The 22,549-nt window shown below is 59.4% G+C and overlaps 4 protein-coding genes across 4 annotated transcripts in view; 2 read left to right on the forward strand and 2 right to left on the reverse strand.

Moving 5' to 3' along the window:
- Window positions 1–1,205: 1,205 nt before the first annotated feature.
- e2f1 (E2F transcription factor family) lies at window positions 1,206–4,365 on the forward strand (the record flags this gene model as incomplete). The annotated part of the gene is made up of 6 exons (XM_002948396.1): window positions 1,206–1,407; window positions 1,686–1,819; window positions 2,525–2,689; window positions 2,998–3,230; window positions 3,384–3,748; window positions 4,058–4,365. 6 exons carry the CDS (start codon window positions 1,206–1,208, stop codon window positions 4,363–4,365), a joined length of 1,407 nt encoding a protein of 468 aa, XP_002948442.1.
- Window positions 4,366–8,209: 3,844 nt separating this feature from the next.
- Window positions 8,210–9,238, forward strand: mrpL20 (mitochondrial ribosomal protein L20). Its single transcript, XM_002948397.1, has 2 exons — window positions 8,210–8,586; window positions 8,671–9,238. The coding sequence occupies exons 1-2, from the start codon at window positions 8,395–8,397 to the stop codon at window positions 8,830–8,832; spliced, it is 354 nt and encodes a 117-aa protein (XP_002948443.1). The 5' UTR covers window positions 8,210–8,394; the 3' UTR covers window positions 8,833–9,238.
- Window positions 9,239–11,207: 1,969 nt separating this feature from the next.
- VOLCADRAFT_73771 (uncharacterized protein) lies at window positions 11,208–11,790 on the reverse strand. The gene has a single exon (XM_002948527.1). It carries the CDS (start codon window positions 11,741–11,743, stop codon window positions 11,378–11,380), a length of 366 nt encoding a protein of 121 aa, XP_002948573.1. The 5' UTR covers window positions 11,744–11,790; the 3' UTR covers window positions 11,208–11,377.
- Window positions 11,791–18,085: 6,295 nt separating this feature from the next.
- The window catches only part of VOLCADRAFT_116833 (uncharacterized protein), a gene marked incomplete at both ends in the record, with an annotated part of 17,797 nt that continues 13,333 nt past the window's right edge, over window positions 18,086–22,549 (reverse strand). Inside the window, 8 exons of the mRNA XM_002948528.1 lie at window positions 18,086–18,576; window positions 19,013–19,112; window positions 19,686–19,786; window positions 20,079–20,218; window positions 20,782–21,007; window positions 21,255–21,414; window positions 21,779–21,868; window positions 21,984–22,216. Coding sequence (XP_002948574.1) covers window positions 18,086–18,576; window positions 19,013–19,112; window positions 19,686–19,786; window positions 20,079–20,218; window positions 20,782–21,007; window positions 21,255–21,414; window positions 21,779–21,868; window positions 21,984–22,216 — 1,541 coding nt within the window. The remainder of the gene's footprint in view (window positions 18,577–19,012; window positions 19,113–19,685; window positions 19,787–20,078; window positions 20,219–20,781; window positions 21,008–21,254; window positions 21,415–21,778; window positions 21,869–21,983; window positions 22,217–22,549) is intronic.

Raw genomic sequence — 22,549 nt, forward strand, 5'->3', positions numbered from 1 at the left:
AACTGATAATACAGCTTCGCTGGCTGTGTGTGGGAAACTCAGAGAGAACGGAACATGCTGGCCAAAATCTACTCGGAACGTCAAGCTGTACGGCCAGCGAACGTCTTTCTATCGTGGGTCTAGTGAACCAAATCCTTGCATACGTTATGCTTGACAGCTTGCGACAAATACTGCAGCGCACATTTACTAAGTGCTTGGGCGAGCAGACGATGTCACCTTTCGCTTCATCCGCATAGGTTATTGACCTCGCACAGTCGTTTGAAGAGTCCTGATCAAACAAATCTTGAACTGGCAACCGATCGACACTGGCTGCTTGCACATTGCGTGCTTGTGAGGCTTTCCCGCTTTTTGGCCGCGACGGCCTGCTGTCGCTCCCGTCGCCGGGCAGTGGCGTGGTAAGGCCTTTCACAGACATCGCTGAATGGAAGGCAGGCATCAGGTATGTGGCAGACTCAATGCCCGCGCGCCAGCTTTGTCAGGGGTGTTAGTTCCGGTCGACCCTGCATCTCTTAAACGACGTGCAATGTCATTGCTGCACATCGGCCTGCAGAAACGGCCTAACTCTGCTGAAGCCTTTTATGAGGCGCCATCAAAGAGGCAGGCCACTGGCCATAATGTGTATAGTCAGGTGGGTCCTTTGTGTCGCATTTGGCGCGCTCTTTCCAGGTACTCATGTCCGCGTTGCGACTATGTTGACAGCAGAACAAAAATGATGCTTCATTTTCGTATCAAATTAGAGGACTGGCATACATAGCGAACTATAGAGCGTTCTTTCGCGATGCGTTCCCCTAGGCAACGGGGCACAGCACCGCTGATGACGATGAAGACTATGATCCACGACTGCACCACCATCATCACCACGATAATGGTCAAGATGACCAGGAGCAGAGCAGCTATGGGGTCGGCGACGACGATGCAGATGACGACCCCCAAAGCACATCCGAGCAGCAAACGCCGTCTCGTGTCGTCAAGAGGAAGAGCGGGCGCGCCGCAGGTTTGGAAAAAGGGAGTGTTCTGGGCTGCATGGTGGCGGTTCGGGTACCGCTTTTAGATTTCCCGGGGGGGGGACCTTACTAGCATGCTTCCGTTACCGATGTTTTCGCACATGACAACGATGTAGGCTGATGCTTCCAGTCAACAACCGAACACGTAAGCAGATTTCATACACCAAGTGCGTCAGGTGTCCGTGCATGACTGCAGCAGCAATGCTCTCGGCCGCAGTACCCCCCAACCCGCCTGGAGGGCTGTTGCATCCCCGGCGGGGAAGGGATCCGGTTTGCCCCCGGGGTTCTTCATTGCGGCATACAGGCTACAGCCCTCCAACACGTCCCCTTGCTGCTTCTCAGGACAGCACACGCACGCACGCCATCCCGCGCTTTGTGCTGTACATAGAGCCTCTCCCCTTCTGTGTGTATTGAAGCCGCATGAGCCTCTTGAAGGCCCCTCTGGTCAGCCATCATTACGTCCGCATATGCAGGGCTGCACCCATACCTGCCGTACCCCACGCACATACACGGAGTCCGGGGCATCCGATGTGGGGGAGCCCTAAGTCTCTTAGGGTTTTAGTCTCTAAGTCTGTACTGCATTTACACCCACGCTGTCTCCCTCCAAAACCACGACCCCCGCCACGCCGGCCAATCCACAGACGCCGCACACATGCCCCTTCCCCTCCCTATGCTGCGTAGGGTCCCCGGGCAGCCTCACCTCCGGTTGCCGACACGACTGCTCGCTGGGGATGCTCACGAAGAAGTTCCTCACACTGATTGATAACGCCACGGACGGCGTCCTGGACCTGAACAAAGCTGCGGAGACTCTCAAGGTGGGCGTGTGAGGAATCGGGGGGGAATTGGGGTGAATTGTCTACCGCGCGTGGGTGTTGGGGGGCTATTGCTTGGGGAGTATGCTTGTCTGCCCATAGCTTGTGTGTATCGCCCCGCTTCTCCTGCATGGGGGTTAAGGGTTGGGGCGTATCGCGTTGTCCCCGTAGAGGAGGGTGAGGGCTTGGTGCCCTTGGAAGGGGGAGGAAGGGGGTCCTGGAGGAGGGGGGCATGATGGCGAAGCGGTCGGGCCATCGCACAATCCGATGCTGTACGAGTCTGGAAAAGGTGGAGGGGTGGTGGGGCGGGTGGGCGGAGGGGAACCCGCCGGAGGCATGTGTGTGTGTTTGTGCCCACAGTGGCTCCTGTCGTGGAGCTGTGGGGGTTGGCGTTGTTGCCACTGGTGCTGTTCGTAAGAGGGCCCCCCAGTTCCCCACCCCCCACCTATCACAACCGGGTGAGACGTCCAACTGTGTCTGTGTACGTGTGTGCGGGTTTTGGTGGGCGGCGGGTGGGGCCGGTGGGCGTTCCGGTCCGGACCGGGGGATCTTGTGTGGCGGTGTACCAACATGACAGAGGGCCGGCCAACTGGTGCGACTGTTGTTGATATCCCTTCCGTCCAACCCCCCGTCATTCTACCCACTTTCTTACGCAACACATCACAACTTAACACAACACACGGGCAACGGCCCGTCTCTGCAATGAAGGTTCAGAAGCGGCGTATCTACGACATCACAAACGTGCTGGAGGGTGTGGGGCTCATCGAAAAGAAGTCCAAGAACAACATCCGGTGGAAGGGCGCCTCCACGGCGGCGGACCGGGAGACGGAGCCGGAGACCGCCAAACTGCGACAAGACATGAAGTCCCTGGAGGTGGGTTCGCAGTGGCGGGGCGCCTGGTACGGAAAGAGCCAACCCAGGTTTGCGTTTCTCTCCCCCGTCCTTCTGCTTTTGCCCTCCGGCCGAGGCCCCCCACTCCCAACCCCCTATGGCTTTAGTTATGGGTGGGGGACTGGTATCTGGGACTGTTACACCCCGTGTCGCGGAGGTCCACCGCACCCCCCGGGGGACCCGACCACTCCCCGTGTCGCCCTCAGCTGACCCTTTAGTCGTTATTCGTATCCCCCTGATTGCATACACGGCTCCCACCTCCTTTTCCCCCCATTCCCGCTCCCCGACAGGATCAGGAGCGCTCCCTGGACGACCATATCCGCATCATGACGGGCGCCATTCAGGCTCTGTCAGACAACCCCCTCAACAAGCCGCGACTGTACGTGACAGACGAAGACGTGACCAGTCTGCCTTGCTTTGCAAATGACACCATATTCGCGGTGAAGGCCCCGCCGGGCACCACACTGGAGGTTCCGGACCCGCGCGAGGCGGCCGACCCACGGGACGGTCAGATGCGGTACAGGTAGGTACCGTTACATGTGCGTCTGTGTGTATGTCTCTGCTCCGACCGACCGATCAACCCAACCGGTGTGCCTGTCGCGTGTTGCCATCCTTACTACCAGCACCATCCCGTCATATCCCCTGATATCCCTCCTGTCCCTCCTACGTCCGTCAGGATTGTGCTTCGGAGCACCCGGGGCCCCATAGACGTCTACCTGGTGCAGCACACCAACAACGGCGGTACCACCAGCCAGCAGGGGGCCGCAGCGCCCTCGGCCACGTCGGCGGAGCCCGCGGGGAGTACCGTGGGGCCCGCGGAAAGAGGGGGGGGAGGGGGTGGGGGGTCTGCGAGCGGCGCTGTGGGACCCGGGAATGGCGGGGGAGCTGCGTCGGGTGGCGGTGCCGGGGCCGCGGCGGCGGCAGCGGCGGATGCAGGAGGCAGCGGCGGATGTGGCGGCGGCATTTCCGCTCCGCCCACGGCTGTGAAGCCGGAACTGGTGCCGTCTGGCCGGAGTGCCGGTCCTGGGCTGGTTTGTGCAGGTGGGTAGCTCTTTGCACGTAATTCCCCCTCTAGGGCCCCCAAGAACGCCTACTGGTCAGTTCTGCTTCTTGTACACTCTTTCCCCACACCTCACTACCACCCACCCCTCAGCCAAGATGTTTTATTCTTCCAGGGTATGGTTCCCCCCGGGAATGAAAGGAAAGGGGGAAGAGGCATTTGCGTCCTGTCCGGCGGTCCCCGTGAAGCGCAACGGGTTATGCCATGTTGTTGTTGTTGTCCTCTTAACAGCAGCCCGACTGGCATGTGGTTCACCCGCCCGCCCCGCCGCACCCCCCGGCCATGCGTAGGTCTGGCCTCTCCCTCGTTCCCCTTCGCCCTGCCGGGCACCAGTCCCCTGTCGGCAGCCGCCGGGGCTAACGGCCCCTCGTCCTTCTTCAACAGTGTGCTGAACTCCCCCACGGGGGCGGTCGCTGTGGATCCGCTCCACATGGGGCCCCTGACCTCCCCTGGACTGGCGGGGAGAGTGTCGGGGACAGCGGGGGGAGTGGGGGAGATGGATCCCGCCACCTGGTACGACGGACCCCACGAGCCGCCTCTCATATCGACATTCTATCAGGGGGAGGACGATGACAACTTCTTCACGGCACCGCTATGACGGCACCGCTGCGATGCTCGACGGTACGGCACCCTCCGTGCCGACTTTTTCTCTCTCCGCGGCGCGCTTCGGATTATAGGGGAATGTTTTCAATGACAGAAGGTGGGTAAGACGAATCACTGGCGAGTGAAGCAGATACCAGGAATAGACGGACAGAAGGTGGGCAGAACACGACCTTTTAGAACGCGACCCGCGCTTTTGACCATGTCGAGATGTTACCCGCCAGCCACCCACTGACGCCTACCCAGCTGGGTGCGTGTGGGAATTCTTTCTTGTTCTTTTTGTTCTGTTGGCGGAGGCGGCCGATAGGTTCGTTGACGGAGGCTGTTGCGATGGGTGATGGTAGTGTTGGGTTGTGGTGGTAGCGGGCCCTGGCGATGTTGCCAATGCGGGGAAGGGGGCCGGCGGGGGCGGAGGCTGCTTCCGGGGCCGCCCTGCCCCGTGCACGCGCGGCTATCCAACCATGAGCAGAGGGAGCAGCAGCGCGCGCTTTTTGGAGTGTTTCCTTGTTGGCATGTCTTCTCCCCCACCGCTCCGATACGTGCATTTTACGTTCCCGGATTCGCATAGACCCGTTCGTCCGTTTGTTTGTTCGTTCGTTCTGTCCCCCGCGTGCAGTGACTACCATTACGTTGGTTGTGGACTTGGCTTGCGTGGGCCCTGGCGGGGTAGATCGGAAAACTGCACATGATATGGCACATGAGGGGGCCTTATGTGCACTGCCGTACGATGCCGTGAGGAGCAGCAAAAATCTCGAGCGGAATCGATATGCCCGGGCCCTGCCGGAATGGTAGTAGTCCTGTATCGCATGTATTGGGGATTTAGGGGTGTACGGCGTACACGTTTCCGTACGTCCTTGGCGACAGCATAAGCCCTAGAAGTGTCACCAGCAAATATATGACCCCCGCCGGCTGAATCCGGGTGGCCGTACAACAGTACGAGAACGAGCAACTGAAGGACATTGTTTGGGTCGGGGTTGCGAAAGTGGAGTTACGGGCTCATCATCCCGCGGGCAGTTGATTCAGTTGGGGCCTCTAGGGACAACGGAAAAGGGGCCCTATGTGGCGCCGGGGCTCCTCGCCTCGATGCGCGTTGCAAGCGGCGGAATGTGGCGGCGTCTGAGTGACCCAGGTCGGGACATGTGCTTAGCTCAGCTTAGCTTAGCTCAGGCGGTGCAGCGGGGCTCCCAGAGGCACCATAAAGGCTGTGGCAGGGAGCAGCCAACGGCACCTCTTTCAGCCAGCCAGTCCGCAAGGGAGGGGGTGGATGACAGCCGTTGAGAATTATCTATAGCAGAGCGGCTTTCAAGTCCCCCCGGGCTGAGCTGAGTCGCCATCCGGTTCAGTGGGGGGGGGCACTGGTTTGGCTGTGCGTCTTGATGGGGGAGGGGGCTCCGCGACGGGGCCTGGGGGGAAGAGGGACTGGAGGGGAGCTGCGATGTGCGTTGACGGAGGGGAGTACTGCGGGGTGGGTGGGGGGGGTACATGGTACCAAGGGGGGGCAAAGAGGAGAAATGTTCGTTGTGCGCTGCTCGATTTGTCCCGCTGTTAGGTTTGTAGGTTAGGACGGTAAAGGGGGAGGCGGAGGGCTCCGGAGGAGCTGCGACATCCCCTTGTTATTGAAGAGGAGGGCTGAGATGGCGGTATGGGCCGGCGTGCAGAGGCCGGCAGAGACTGAGCTGTCCTGAGTGAGTGAGTGCCGCACCCTTGCTTGCTTGCTTGCGGGCTCCCCGACGACCCACGCAAGGGGAAGGGCGTGACGGGGTGGGTGCGTGACGGCCGGTTTCGCGTGTCCGAGTGTGTCGTACTTTTTCCCCACCCCCGCTCCCCCTCTGCCCTGAGTAGGGGATGGGATCGGGGATTTGCTTGGATCGTCCGCAGTGGGGTGTCGGAGGGCCGTCTGCCGCGTTGCGCCTCTTCCTCCTGCTCCTGCTCCTGGCCTTCCCAGGTCCAACACACGGTGAAAGGTACGACTGATATCAGTTGTGTCGGTTGGGCCTTCAGGGACGGCTCTCGGGACAGAATGGTGCTGCGGAGGGGCGTCGGAGACCTTTTGCAGGCTGGTGGTATGCGGGTTGAGTGTGCAGAATGCTCCGAAGCAAGGGGATATGTTGGTGGTGGGGAAGAGCAGGGGATTCTTGAAGTAGAATGTGCCAGAGTCCAATGCGGTAAGAGAAATAACTAAGCATCGCCGCACACACAGCAATATAATAATGACTGTATGTTAAGAGTTATTAAGAAATTATGTGGTAGATAAAATTGTGCCCCGCACGATGGATGGTTTCCCTTTCTTTTTTGGGGGCCATGGTTCTGTACGTCAGCATCTATGAACTGGATCTAACCTCCATTGCTCGTTAAACGTTTCTTAACTACCTTTTCCGTTGGGAAACACCCGTTGCACGCATGACGTTGACGACGGGTGGGAGATGTCCAGGCTTCCGGTTGCGCTTTCAAGCTGTCTTGTTACTGAGACATTTTTTAACCGAATGAACCAACTATGAATACTGGATAACAAGCAGGCGATAGATAGTCTTGACGGCTCAAGGACGTTTTAATCGTTGGGGATTGTTCGTACAGGTCTGCTATGGAATGCGAATACAGCGTTGCTGCAGGTGGGTAGGAGGGTTTCGGGGCTGAAGAGATGATGTGAATGGTGGAGGGCCCAGGGGCGGGAATCCGGCCCTGCCCTGGACGTGACGCGCGGGCGGTCCTCCGCGGCTGGGCCCCTATTCGCCGGTTCTTAGGCCTTGGGGTGCTAACACACATACATACGCACATCCACATGCGCGGCGCCCAAAGGATGCCGTGTGCGGTAGCGGTAGCGGTTATCGTCTTCCTTCTGGTCCAGGGGGATGTTGGCAGGGGCATTGAGAAACATGTGTGCGTTACTATATGTGTATTGTGTGTGTGTGTGTGCGTTGTCTTGGTGAGTGTAGCTTCACGCCGGGCCGAGTCCTAGAGGAACAGAAGGCGAAAACGTCTGCCGCTATGTGTGCATGAGCATGTGTGTGCGTGTTATTGTGGTGAGGGTTTGGTTCACCAGTCGCGGCCCCTAGGGTGTACCTCCCGGAGCGACTACCCTCCACAGCCTGCCGAGCTTACTTGCATTGTTGCTGCTGCGTCATTGTCCGTGACCATTCGCTGCACTCACTGCGTCGATCGTACGTGTCCGGGACGGGGCCCACTTGTGCTGCTTTGCGACGATGACGTCGACTGCTGTTCGGCTTGGTGGCGTGGGACTGCTGTTGCTGCTGCCCCTGCATGAGGACACGTGGAGTCGTGCACAGATATTAAATTGCACGTTGGCGAGATGCCTTTATCGGCTGGATAGCTACTGGCTGGGGAGTTGTTCCTTGCAGTCCGCCGTGATGTTGTCGGGCTTCCCGTGTAGTGAACCACACAGTTTTGCTGCTTCCACCTCGCGTGGGCGTTGCCTTGATGTCGCATTCCCTTGGTGTTTTGTTTAGTTCTATTAAGAGTGAACACGGAGGTTTCGGACCCAGTGCGCTTTTGTTGATGTTAGAACCCGGCTGAGGAAGTTAAGGGCACAGGAGTTCGTAAGAGCCCTGCAGGGTGCGCTGGGGAGACGCATGCATGCAGGAGTGCTGGTTCGTGGAAGTTTTTCTTCGTGTTTGTATATGATATGCATGTAAACAGTAATTGGTATGCATGTAAGCACTGATTGGTATACAGCAGGAATTGCCAGCTGCACCTTTTTCCGATGAGGCTCCACAAAGCATAGCATGCAGATAGAAGCAAAGTACTGCGATGCTTAGGCTGCGGATCGCGCCCTTGAGTTCTTACATAAAGAAGTTGACATGAATTTGAAAAGTAAGTAATGAGCACCTAAATCATACGATGATTGCGAGTTGAGGCCCAGCACGCAGAAGAAGCATGCTGTCATGGCTACACGCAAACCTTGACTGACTTGCCTCGTATGTTCGATCATTTGTGTAGTTAAGATAGGTTTCTACTTCGACCGATTGCCCTGTCACCACAATACAATAGAGGGTTCGTAACGTGACGCACAATGCCAATAAATCGGCAAAAGATATTTCAGCTTGCAAGCGGCTTCCGCGGCAGAGCTAGAAACTGTATCAAACTCGCCCGGCTGCAAGTGGAGAAAGCGCTTCAACACGCTTACGTGGGTCGCAAGCTCAAGAAGCGGCACTGGCGCTCGGTGTGGATTCAAAGAATCAATGCGGGGACGCGTGAGCATGGGGTGAGTAGTTTGGGGTTGAAAGCGACACGGTATCGCTTGTGTTGCCTTCCGGGGAAGGCTAACCCTTTGTTGCAAACCCGGCAGATGACGTACACGACGCTCATCACCAGACTCAAAGATGAGAACGTGCAACTGAACCGCAAAGTGCTTTCAGAGTTGGCGATGAACGAGCCGTACAGCTTCAAGGCGCTGGTGGAGCAAGTGCGGTTCATGCGTGGGACGCCGGGGGCGCCAAAGCAGTCGTAGCGGCCAGGTTGGTTTGCCGCAGTAGGCGACCTTCCATGTCGCCATGTTGGAAATGCGTGAGATGTCATTTGCGTTGTCATAGTCACAGGCGAGACGGATAGGCGGTTGGAGAAAGGAAGAGGGGATGAGAGGAAGGAGTACTTAATCGAGGAAGGGCAAGCGGGTTGACAAAGGCGGTGTAAGGGAGGGGCGTACAGACACACAAGTGGGGAAAGGCGTTGAGCGGAGGGAGCCTGGGGCCATCCGTTGACTTGTAGCCAGGGCGGCGATTATCCTGAATAGATTGCGTGAAGGCGTATCTTGTATAGCGCAGTTGTGAACAAGAGATCATGGCGCTGTCCTGCTCTCCTGGAGTCTCCGACATGATGCCTCGTGTAATACACACGTGTAAGACACATACCAATATAAAACACACTGCTGTTTTGGCTGTAGCAGACACTATCTACAGACTTAAGTGCATGAGCTGCAGCAATTCCTCTTGTTCACGGGACAGCGAGACAGGGTGAGAAGGTATTTTACAGTTATGCGGCTGTGAGGGGACAGGCGATTTTCTCTGCTCCCATCACATTGAACGTACATGCATACAGATGAAAGAAATACACAACTAAATACACAACGCAGCAGCAACTAAAAGCTTGACGTCTGCGGATGGCTGGAAGCCGCCATGCACACGTCATACCCTACCTTTTCATCTAACCTTAGATACAAAAGTAATAAGCCGAAGCGCGAAGAACAGTTATAGTAATAGCGGCTGCCCGGCAGAGAAGAGGATATTATATGTATATATAGAGAGAAGCCTGCCCACGCGAATGGCTCACGTTGCCTGCACTCGTAACCCTGCTAGCTCCCGGTTGGCGATCTGATGCAGCATGTGGCAACCTGGACATCAGGTTCGGGGCCGTTTTGAAAATACATAAAAGGCAAATTCGATCGCGACCGCGCTTCTACAGACAGACAAACTCATGAAACAAAGCAGCTTCGTCACCGAGGCACACCGCAAGTCAAAATCTTGACACGCATGCAGAGATCCTCTCCCGCGTGAACCTGATCTGAAATCCCCGCGCTGCAGTACATTGTCCTGAACCTGGCCACCGCGGATACACTCTCTGATTTACATACTGCGGGGCATTCCTCCTTAGGTAGGTAACAATAGCAAGCAACATTTTCTTTGGATGATCCCCATATAATGCCTGACACGTGCTTCCCATTAAAAACACAAACTCCTCTTCATTGACGTCACAATTGACCTCAAAGTACCTCACAAAAAACGATCTACCTGCTTTCCTTGCCCACACCAATCACTCACCAGTCACTGCACAACCCTGCGAGAGATATCCCCCCAGCCGCCAGCTGCACTTTCCCGGCCCGCACAGCGACATATCCAGCCACGGCTGGCATCTGGCAGCGGCTTAAAACCAATCCACAAGCAGCTCAGACCGGCAGCAGCAGTGATGGTGTACGCGGGGCGGATTTTTGTTCTAGTGCAGCATCCCTGTCCGAAGGGGAAAGAGCTCAAGCCCTGGCAACTGGCTTCTCCACGTCATCCTTACCATACGCGCCATCATCCTCTGGACCACACAAACCTGGCAGACCTCTTGCCTGCGTGACCTCGCCATCTCCGGGCAATATCCGCCATAACCAGCGACGCTGATCCACAAAACAGCGGAAGCAATGCAGCAGCGAAGCATTATGCCCACAACCGCCGTCGTGCGCCTGTCCTCACCCCTCCACAGCACATTCGCCTAGGCGTCGCCATTTCGGCGACGTTATTCCTACCCTTGACGACACAAATCCCTTCCCTGGATATGAAGATTAAGAAAGGGCCTCGGTCCCGCCGGACGGACATCTCTTGGGGACTTCCACCACCACATTCGTTCGAAGAGCGGCACTGGGTACACCAGGCGCCGCTCACTTTGCTGATCACCCCTAAGTTATGGCACACAGGAAACGCACACTTCTCCTTCCTTTCCCTCGCGGCACCCTAACCACCACCACCACTTTACCGCTAAGCCGCCGTGAAAATCCCTCCGCACGCGGCCTCACCCGCATCTCCTCTCCATTTGGCTCCCTGGTCCCCATTGATGAGAGACAGCCGTTGCTGACTTCCAGACCTCCAGAAGGAACACCGCCTCACAAGCATTTTCAAATTGGCCCCTCAAAATAGAGAATCGGACCTCAAATCGAAAGCATACGATACATTCCCTCCACACGTGAAACCTTTCAACTTGCCGCGCCCCATCCCATCCCAGCCTCTTTCCAAATCCTCTAGAACAGCCACATCCCCAAGGGGCCCACTAGCGCTACCACCTCTGGATTTCCAAAGCCCCCCCAAAACAGTGAAGTACTATATCTTATGTTATACTTGTGCTTCACACGGGGCACACACCCCGGTCCGGTGTTCCATGGAGATCTGAGCCGCGGGGTGGGAACACATGACGACGGCACACGCGTGTGTCAGCTCCACACACAACACACCTACAAAGTCTCCGCCCCCAGACGGCCTCCCACCGACTTTCCGTCCACCACCAAAAAGATACACTCGGCATCACGTCGAAGGGTCCAAGCCGCGCTGGCAAACGGGGCAGCACGCCTTCGTCCTCAGCCAAGTATCCACGCAGTCGCCGTGGAAATCGTGCAAACATGGCAACCGCTTCAGGACGTCCCCCGGCGCAATCTCCTCCATGCAAATGATACACGTGGAGGGAACGCCGTCGCTCCGTCGGCGGCCCTCCGCGCCCACCACCTCGGTCGGCAGCGCTGCCAGCTGCTCGTCCTTGGCGCCCTTGCGGTTTTCCACCTGCTCGTCCAAACGGCACAATAGCTCGTAGTCCTCCGGCGTGAAGTCACGATCCGACAGCAGCAGGTGGGCTGGAATGCCCGCGCGCTGAGCTGCCAGGATCTGCTCGCGCATGGCCAGGGCATGCTCGCGGTAGGCAGCGGCAGCAGCGTGGCGGCCGCGGCGGTGGGCGCCTGGAAGGCGGGAAGGCGCCAGTGGCGGCGGTGGGATCAACAAGTGCACGCGGCTTAACATCCTATTGGGGCAAGAAGGCTGACCAGACGGAGCTACCACCCCTTAGGAGGTTCAAGCCTAAGGATAGAGTCCGGGGGGGTTTCGCAAGCCCTGGCGCATTATGCATTGCTGTTGGCAGTCTCTAGACTGGTTATAGCCCCCTACATGTTCGCTGTCTCGAATGGTTCCCGCACACGGGTGGACCGACGTACCTACGGTCACAACAATGTGACCACAATGCTTAAGCACTAGAAATAGCTACGAAGAACTACCGCATCTAGCTACGTTCCAGCAGCTTGCCATGATGCACATCCCTGCGGCCCATCCACTGCGGCGACAGCGGCTGCCGTTGCGGTTGTAGCGGCACCCTAAAGTCAGGTCAGGCGCCCACGAGGCACACACGCACTGCCACCACCGCACTCGCGCACACACCTGAATTCTCGTCCGCATCACCGCGACCCCCCACAATGCGGTGGAGCCCAAACGGCAGCGCCATCAGGGGGATCACGTCATGGAGACTCCGGCCGCCCCATCGCGATCGATTGCCGCCGCCGCCGCCACCGGGCCCGGCGGCCGCAACCGCCGCAGCCGCCGCGGCCGCAATCGCGGATTCTGCCTCCTCCGCTGCTGCTGCAGTCGCGGCCAGCTCCGCGGTATCTAGAACGTTCGTACCAACACCCCCAAACAGCGCCATGGAGCCCATGGGGCCCACGGCACCCCCACCCAAATGCCCGCGGACGGGGCGAGGCGGAAGCGCTCGCCAGGAGGCCACGACGTCCAGATGACCTCCAACGCCGCCTCCGCCAGCGCCGAGCGCCATATCAGGCGCCAAGCCACCTCCAAAGCGGTCCAGACGCTCAGCCCGGCGAGATGCGCGCTCGCGTTCAGCCGCCGCCACCATGGCAGAAGCACGATGCGCCGCTGCCATCGCCGCCTCCGCGGCCAAGCTCGCGTTCTCCATGGTCTCCAGCATGTCCAGTCGACTCTGGAGGTCGAGTGGAGATACAGATCCGCATACAGGGGCGATACGGGGAGCCACACATACACGCCACGATGGCGTTAGAGCCACACCGTAAGGAATCAGGGGGTAAGGAGGGCGTAGTTTCGAACGGAAAGGCATGCGAGCAGGATAACAGACAACGGTGAAGTGGGATTTGGTAGCGGAACGACTAACGGCACTGCACCAATCGCTACACTTGTCCTGCGGGACCCACTGCAGCAGGTGGGTGGTGGTGGTGGTGGTGATATCTGTCTTAGCACTCTGGGGGAGGGGGTTCCCGCGTGTAAGAGCCAGTGTGTGTGCTGGGGGCCGCCGCCGCGAGCGCACACATCAATCGCCGCTCGCCACACCACACGGCTTACGACCCACCCAACGGGCCGCGAGTGCTGCGGCGGCGGTCTCGCTGCTCTCTGCATAAATGCCACCGCCGCCGCTGCGGCCCGCATCCGACCCCGTGGTGGGGGCTGCGCTGCCGCGGGCGCCAGCGTCGCGTGCACGTAGCCATGGCTGCCACGGCGCACCGGGGCCCGCACTGGCCGCGGCCGGGGCGGCTGCAGCCCTACCCCCATCCTGGGCGCCGCTCCGAAGGCCCTCCTGTGCATCACGACGCATCAGAATGCAGGCCGGACCGCCGGCGAAGGTACGCTGCCGAGCCAGTACGTGTACGTACGTACATACATATATACATATATACAAGCGCTCGTGTGGCGAAATCACTGCAGGCTGTTGCGAGGCACAGGTGCATAAGACGGACGGACGCCGCAGCCCGCGGAGCACCTCCTGGCCTGCCATGGCCAATCACGCAACATTCCTCCAACCCTTGTGTAACACATCATCCCGTCAACACAGTAGGGACATACAGGCGTACATGGCCCGGCACATGCCTCCTCAACTTCTCAACACTATCGTACACCATTCATGCACCACCAAAACAACACCACACAGGCGCATCCAAGCCACCGCAGGCACAAGAGGCTCCCACCCCATCAACGCAACACTGTCAACGACCCAGCCAAGCAAACCCCCTTGCAAATGAACGACCAGAACTTTCAACACAAGACCCACCATCATGCGGCGGTGCTCTTCGTGCTCCAGACGATGAACCGTCTCCCGCGCCAGCCGCTCGTCTTCCTCCGCCTGCAGCCTTGCCGCCAGCCTCATGTCGTCGTCATGGTAGTTCACCCCACCCTGCGGCGGCTGAAAGGGTCCTGTTGCTTGCTGCTGCTGCTGCTCCGGTTGTGGCACAGACTGCTGTTGCAAGTGGTGGTACGGCGGTTGCAGCTGGAATTGCTGTTGAGAAGTAGCCTGGCTGGAGCCCACCTGGGCATCACTGCGCGGTGCAGCAAAGCGAAGGGGCCTCCGGGTGACGCGCTGGGGACCAACAGGCACAACAGCTGTCCGGCGTGGCCTGAGCTGTTGTTGCTGTTGTTGTTGCTGCTGCTGCAAATGGATATGCAGACGGAGCTGGGGATCTTCCATGCCCTCCAGGCCTTGCCTGCCTTGCTGCTGCTGATGATGATGAACCCGATTGCTGACGCTTGCGATCATGCGCGAGGAGGAGCCATCGACAGTTGCTCCAACCCTTAGACAGCGTAGAAGGGCATGAGGCAGGCGGGGCCCGGTGAACACAACATCCGGGTCCGAGCGCAACCAGGGAACAAAGAGGGCGTGACCCAGCAGAAAGCCTAAGCGTCACGCAGATTTAAGTTTGAAGTAGTTTTGTGCCCGCCATTTTTAGAGAGACGGGGATTTATACAACCGAAAAGGTCTATGCACAGCGTTGTGGGAAACGTCACAATGACGATTACCTTCTCGTTCGCCGGGTTAGTGCGTCCCGCTAACATCCTTCGACACCGCCTTACCTAGAGGGCAAAGATACGTTAGAGGGACTGTCTTCTGCACCTTCTGCGCCCGGCACTTGCTGACGAACCAAACCAGGAATGTGACGCAACAGGTTTGCGCGCGCCAACGGACTGTCCTCCTCGTCCTCATCATCAATTACAATAGGCCTCGTACTCAGATTAACTCGCGGCTGTGGTGGAATGGCCAGTCGACGGTAGCGTGCTGACGGTGGCCGATAGACAGGCATGGGCCGAGGGGCACCCTGGTCTTCCAACGCACCCCATTGTGTAGGCATCCTTGGATGGCGCTCTCCCACCTGAGCAGGTGTAAGAAATGTCAGTAGAGTTAACAACGACCTCTGAAGTTCCCAGCATGGAGATGCAACCCACAGCACCTGCACCGTTTGGTCCCTTGGCCGTGGATTTGACGAAGGAGAGTCGTCTACGTTGTTGGGGGGGGGCAGCGAAAGCAAGAATCAGCATAGAACCGCGACAGGGCAAAGGTTGCTTCTGCCCTTTAGGGCTGAGGACACCGCCCCAGGGAAGGAAAAGTCTCTAGGTCATAAATTTGAAGTATAGCGCATATTTACAAGCATTAACAGAGAAGAATTTGCGGGGTCTCACTTCAAGCCCTTCAAGTCCCCTCCTTATGCTCACCGTCGGAGTCGATCAAATTAAGCACCTTGTGCTCCAGACGCTCAGGTCTGATGCGCTTTGTCGGCCGACGAGGTGTATCGTCGCACAAATTCACCAACTCTGCTGCTGTCTCACTCATCGTGTCTGACAGCACCTAGCAGCTTTCCAGTTATGTATCTTTTACAGCTTCATATACGAGCTGTAAATTGCCAATTTCCAGCTTTGTAGTGCACTTCAATGTAGTTTGAGCACTTATGTCTAGGCCGGCAACGACATATACGGCAACCCCCAAGACGGGCAAGACCGGTAACGTTGATGTGCTCGATAAAAAAAGTGCCTCAAGTTCTGCTAGGAGCTAGGGTTGCGCCTATGCAAGTAGTTTGTTGAGTTCAGGGCCATAGTGCACACATGTTGCCAGAATCAGGAAAATAGGCTACAATCACCTAGTCCAGCCTACACAAGAATTATGAAAATTAAGGCTGCTATAATCCTAGACTTGCCTAGGCAAAGCATGTGATAGTCTCCCTTGGGCTGGTCCAAGACTTTGTCCGAGAGTGCGGCCGGAAACGGCTAGACCCATTAACTGCCACAAGCATCAACCTAACCTATCACCCAGCCGCCAGCTCATATGACCAGTCCTAATAAAAGAAACCGTCCAATACCCGTTACACCTGAGCCGACCGTCCCATGGGTCACTTCAAACGTCTCTTCCAATTCATCCTGGCATGATGCCGCGCGAAACATGGCAACGAACTATCTACTCGCACTACTATCCGTGCTGGCGCCTATGCTGCAGTATCTGTGGAGGTGTCATCTCAGCCTCGAGTCCACATATCGGGCACTTGTACGGCCGAGCGGTTGCAGGAGGCGGCTCTACCGCGGGAACCCTAAGGGCCTCCTGGCGACCCCCCGACCCCCCGCCGCCACCGGCCGCGACGGCGCCGCCGCTATCCTCATTAGTCCTCGTCCCCACGACTACTACAGCTGCAGCTGCTGCATCCATGCTCGTTCCGACCCCCCCGGGGGGCGCCCCCGGGGTCCCCGGCCGATGTTGCTGCCACGCCGCGGCGCCACCAAGGGCTTCTGTCCCCAGGTACGGCATCCCGCCGCCGCTGCCGCCAGCACCCATTTCCTCCCGCCGTGAGCTCCTTGCAGTGCCAGCACCACCACCACCACCACCACCACCACCGCTGCTGCGGCCGCGGCTGCCGTGCTCGGTGCCCAGCGGTGCCGCCGCCGCCAGCGCCACTGCCGCCCGGCGCCTGCACCAGGTCACAGCACTTCCCATGTAGCGGTCCAGCCTCTCCACAGCGTCAGCTGCGGCAACAGGTTCGCCACCGCTGCCGCCACCGGTGCTACCACCACCACCACCACCACCGTACTCCTCGCACCTCCCTCCGTATCCACCTCCGCCACCAGCCGGCGTCGCCGCTGCACCAGCCGCCGCCACCGCCAGCGGTCCGTCATCGACATCTCCTGCGGTATCGCCACCGCTGGCATCACAGCCGACGGCGCGGCCCCGCGGCCGACCCGTGGGTCCGCCAGCCCCGCCTCCACCTGCGGCCGCCTGCGCGTAGCCCAGATTCTCCACTGCCTGAGGGTCGACCCCCTGAACCGCCTCGCATGCAATAACGTGATCCCGCACCTCACTGAATGTGCCCACCAGCCGCAACCCGCACCCGGGGCACAGCCACGGCTTTCGGAGAGCGGGCTGTAGCGCATGGAGCGCCATGGCGGATTCAAACGAGCGAAGGCTGCCGTACCTGACGGGGGGGGCACAGGGGCGGTTGCAGGAGGCGACGTGCGATGCTGCACATCATGTTTGGCTGCATGGCATGCACGGCCTCCAAGTGCACATGCAGTGACCCCCTCGAGCATGGATGCAATTATGAATGCTAATTGTCATGAAGTGAAGCGCGGAGGACTGCTGCTGTGTTTCCCCTAGTACTTCCACAGCGCATTGTCGCATACGGGTCTCTGGGGCTCTAACGTGCTTCGTGTCAAGTGCAGGGGGGATGATACAACACGCCTCGCTCCGCAGATTGAGGAGGACAAGACGTGTCACCATTTCGGCAAGTGGGGACCGTACCGGAGCCAGGGCGTTAGCCACATGCCGCCGCACTTGTACGGCACTCCTAACGGATCAGTTTCCACTCCCGTAGCCGTTGCGCCGCTGGGCCCGGCCGCTGGTGCCGCAGCGCCCTCTGTCAACTGCTGATGCTGTCGTACATCTGCAGGAGCTTCGCCAGGTTCAGACCGTTTGCCGTGCGGTTGTTGCAGTTGCGGTTGTAGGTTATTGATCAGGAACTGGGCGGTTACCTTGTTGCCCGGCGGCAACCGCTCTACGGAGTACCTGGCAAGTCGAACCACCGCCAGTCAGCACAGGGGCACATGGTGACGTGGCAGGGTGCCAGCTACCTTGCTTTGCAGCTTCAAAGAGCTTAAAGAGGATTACCATAAGACACACAGACATCAGTCAGCACATGTGGACTCCTTGGACGCCTCACACACACCCCATCGAGTCCCACCCCGCGCTTTCCCCTCCCGGGAGCCTTCCAGGGGCCACCAGGGGCCAGCAACGGCATTTGGTTTGGCAGCGTGAGCGCCTTTGGAAAGGTGCTCTAGGAGGACAGTTCCACGTGCTGCTCCCTTCAGCTCATGTCGCGAATCTGGGAAAGTCAGCCGTCGCTATCGCCATAGGGCCCTACACGAGCCCCACCACCACAACCGCCATTACGCACACTAGGCACCTGTCCCTCCGCGCACCTGCACGGCCACATATCCAAAGACAACCGCCGGGCAAGCTGCTCTTCCAGCTGAGCGTCCGCGGCCGCGGCCGCTTTGCCGTACATATGCTCGTCCTCGTCTTCATCCTCATCGTCCACATTGTCGCGCTCCTGGCCGCCGCCTGCTGCCCGGAGGGCCGCCATCTGACGCCGCCGCTGCCGCTCCTCCTGCCGCCCCCGCCGCGCCGCTGCCTCCTGCCGCCACGTTGCCTGCTGTGCCATCACGCCGTACAGCAGCGGCTGTAGCTCCTCGGGCAGCGCCGCCGCCAGGGCCGAGTAGCCCCGCTGGAATGACCCCGACCCGGCGGCGGCGGCGGCGGTAATACCGTCTTTGACGCCGTCGCCGGCGTCGTCATCGCCATCATCCTCGACAATTTGTACGGCAGAGAGCGCCGCCAGCTTGGCATCTCTCAGTCGGCTTGCGACGAGGTGCTCGGTGGTGCCTCGTAGCTCCGTAACCAGCTGCAGGACCTGCGCGTTTTTCATTGGGGGGCCGCCCGAGCTGCTCAGATAGAAGTGGTGGAGCAAGTTACCCGCCTTTTGACGTCACCCCGCGAAGGGGAGGGGGACTAGGAGGCGAGTAGGAAGGGGAGGGCGGGGAGGAGGAGAGGAGGGTCTGCCTAGTAGTCTTATCGGTCGCGTTGAGCTCCTGTGCGGCTCATCACTTCATCACCGTGAACTCCATTCCAATCATTGATTATGGTCACCCGAAAGGTGGCTTTGTTCGGCTGCTACCCTCCCACACTTTCTATGCCCTGCTCGCCGCCCTGGCCACAGCCCACCGCCGCCCTGGCCCCAGCCCCCCGCCGCCCTGCCCACAGCCCCCCGCCGCCCTGGCCCCAGCCCCCAGCCGCCCTGCCTTGGGCCCCCCGCCGTCGTGTATCCTCAGCAGCAGCCAGCCATCCACCAGCCAGCGAGCGGCCGCAGCATCGCAGTCCAGCCGCCGCGCCACCAGCAGCAGCGCGGGAAGGGACCACAGCGGGGTCACCCCGGAGAGGTACTGCCGCCTGACCAGACCGGGGGGGAGGACCAGGGGGTGAAGGCGGGAGGAAAACACGTACATACATACGAGACATACATACATGCAGAAATGCTGTCATTGCCCTACGTCTAAACCCTAATGTCCCCCCCGTGGGTTTTAGGAGGTGGGTAGCGGCGGCATTGTAGGTGGGTGGTTGTGTGCGTGTGGCATCATACACGCCGGCAGCAGCCCAGCGATGGATGACTTGCCAAAGGCCCAACCTCGTGTCCTAAGGACAACACGCGTGCCTTACAAGTCCCGTACAACGTACGGCTCTCCTTTTCCACACGTCAAATGGTAGCCTATAACTATATGCCCCGGTACATGATGCACGAGATGATGGGGCTTATCATGACTTAGAACCCGCACCACCACCACCGCCACCACCACTACCACCATCACGAGGTGTCCACATGCGGGCCGTCCAGTCACACACTCCACCTCCACTTCCAGACCCCCACAGCCCGTAATGGACTAGCTGTGTGTGTTGGGGGAAAGGGGAGCTGCTCTTGCCACTGTAGATCCGGAGGGCCTTATATGTAGGGTCCCACGTCCTCACCTGGTTTCAATCAGCTCCGTGTACAGCAGCACCTGGCCCCGCGGGATGTTGTTGGAAAAGCCGAACAGAGTGGAGCCCGGGTGGAGCACCAGATCTGACACCTACTAGCAGGCAAAAGGGTCGTGGGGAGGAGCGGGACTTCGGGAAACAGACAGACGGACAGACAGACAGGCTGGCTGGCTGGCTGGCTGGCTGGCTGACAGAGAGACAGACAGGTAAAACAAGAACATGTATCTCCCGCCGAGGGGATGACGGACGGGGAGCCGCCAGAGCTCTCCCACAAAATACACAGAGGCTAGAGTCTCGACTCACTAGGCCGTTCCCCAAAATCCCCCCGTCCAACCCGTTCCAAATCCAGACCGCATGTACGGTGTTGTGTACGGCTATTCATACCTGCGACGTGTGGAAGCGGCAGTCCTGCTCTCGGCGCTGCAAATTGGCCTCGTCCCCAACCGCCAACCGGGGGTAGAGGCTGGCGACCAGCAGGTGCCGCAGCAAACCCAGATCACCCGGACTCAGTGGCCGGGAGGACTCTGCAAAGTGCACGACAACGGAGGATAGCGGCTGCAGTGACCCGTGGGTCCATTATTCCGATCCTAGTCAATGCAGGGCAGTCGCATAGACTCGTATGCAACAAGCAATAAAACAACGTATTGAAGGTCATGTTCCCCTTTGTTTCCCCTCTCGGCCCCCCTGGAGACCACCGGACTGCCTTTCCACACACACGTGCGTGTCGGGTACCTCGGCTCGGGTCCATTGATCCCCTCCGCCACCTTAACACCCCACCATCACCATCCAATCGGCGCCTTGCGTGTGTCCCACCCATTGCCCCTTCCTTCCTCACCCTTACATCCAACAACGCAAACTGCCGCCAGCTGCTCGCTGTGTCTAGGAACACCTAAACTGTTTGCGTATACAACAGGGCGGCTCTCCCTGGTTCGTGAAAGGGAACCCGAAGAGCATCTTTTGGGGCATTCACGTGTCATTAACTTTGCTTCCATCCACAAGACAGGAGGAGTCCAAAATCTAATGGACGACTATAATGTTGCTCGTTAAGGAGTTAGAAAGGGGGGAAGAGAGGACACCGGCGACCCACCTGCCGCCATGGCCCCCACATTCACGTGCACTCGTAAGTCCAAGTCGTGCAGACGCTCCAGCTCCTCCTCTCCAGAAGTGCCGGAGGATGAAGAGGAAGACGAAGACCCGGAAGAGCCATCTAAGCCGTTACCGCCGCTGCCCGCGCCTTGCTTGCGCCGACCGCCGGCCCCACTGCCCTCGAGCCGCAGCACCTTCCGACCCCGCTGACGCTCACGCTCCGCCTGCTCTCGAGCCCGCCAAAAGATGGGGTCAGGGGGCAGTTAAGGGTCATCAACACCGCACACACACGCACACGCTTACTCATGGAGGTGTTTCCATATCTGCGGTCACCAGTATCATGCGGCACATAATACCTGCGGCTGGCGGTAGCAAGCAGCCCCAGTGAAACCCCCCATGCAAATGCAAGTGCTTCCAGATAGGAAAGCGCGCTTGAGTCCCCCAGTCTGCATGGACCAGTACCAGTACCCGTACCTGCATGTCCCGCAGCCGACGCTTCGCGGCGTGCAGCTCGGCGCCTCCCAGACCACCTCTCAGACCGTCCCGCCGCCTACCGCCGCAGCGATGGCCGTGGCGGCGGCGGTGCTGCGACATGGCGGCGTATCCCGCAGACAGCACGGTGGCCCCGCCAGGCCTATTCAGGGAGGGGGTGGAGTGCACGGGCTAAAACACACAGCAATCAGCAGCACCTGACGGCGGTGGTGAAGTAGAGGAAGCCGCCCACGGGAGCAAGCAGCAGCTGTCCAGGGCCGCCTACCGCCGCCAGCTCGGATGTGTGGAACGCGGAGAGGTGTGGTGGTCCCGGAAGTGGGGGGAGAATGAGAATACCCATCTCCATTTTCAGACGGAGCCATTACCAGTCGTGCGACTCGGAGTGCGGGTTGTCCCCTCTTCAGGTGCGAGGTCTGTGCCGATGTGTAACTGCAACAAGCCCCGTGTTGTGCAACTTCCCCAACTGCCCTCCAGGCCCCTCCGCACTCGAGAGCACGGAGACCCACCTGAAGATACCGGCGTCCGCCAGCAACTCCGCAAACTGCGCTCTGAGCTTAGCCATCTCATACAGCCGAGCCTCCGCCAGTCCGTGCCGCCTGTACGGCATCAGTGCAAGGAAAGCACATACATACATCAGGACACACCTCGACCCATCAACCCCAGCACCCACGCGGGACAGGTCAGCGACCCTGGCAGCCCTTAAGACGCTACATGGCGCTATCAACCCGGCCTGGCTCGAAGCTGCAAGAGCAGTGGAAACCCAACAGCAACAGCAACCCCAGCCGCAGGCACAGCTGCAGCCACAGCTGCAGCCACAGCCACAGCCGCAGCCACAGCCGCAGCCACAGCCGCAGCCGCAGCCACAGCCGCAGCCACAGCCGCAGCCACAGCCGCAGCCACAGCCGCAGCCACAGCCGCAGCCACAGCCGCAGCCACAGCCGCAGCTACAGCCGCAGCCTCAGCCGCAGCCACAGCCGCAGGTACAGCCACAACAGCTGCAAACACAACCACAGCTACAGACACAGCATCAGCCGCAGCCGCAACAGCAGCAACAGCCGCAGCAACAGCTACAGACGCAGCCGCATGAGCAGCAACCCCAACAGCAGCAGCCAGAGAGGCCAACGGCGGGGGATATGGCGGCTCCAAGCACCCCCAACAGCACTCAGGCGATGGCTATGATCCTAAAGCGGGTCGGATGGCAGATGCCGGGCGGCACAACAACCGTCCCACTCACACGCCTGACGGTCCGCCTAGCGACACAGCTGCAATGCGGGGCC

Source organism: Volvox carteri (genome assembly GCF_000143455.1).
Source record: "Volvox carteri f. nagariensis unplaced genomic scaffold VOLCAscaffold_10, whole genome shotgun sequence".
Taxonomy (NCBI): domain Eukaryota; kingdom Viridiplantae; phylum Chlorophyta; class Chlorophyceae; order Chlamydomonadales; family Volvocaceae; genus Volvox; species Volvox carteri.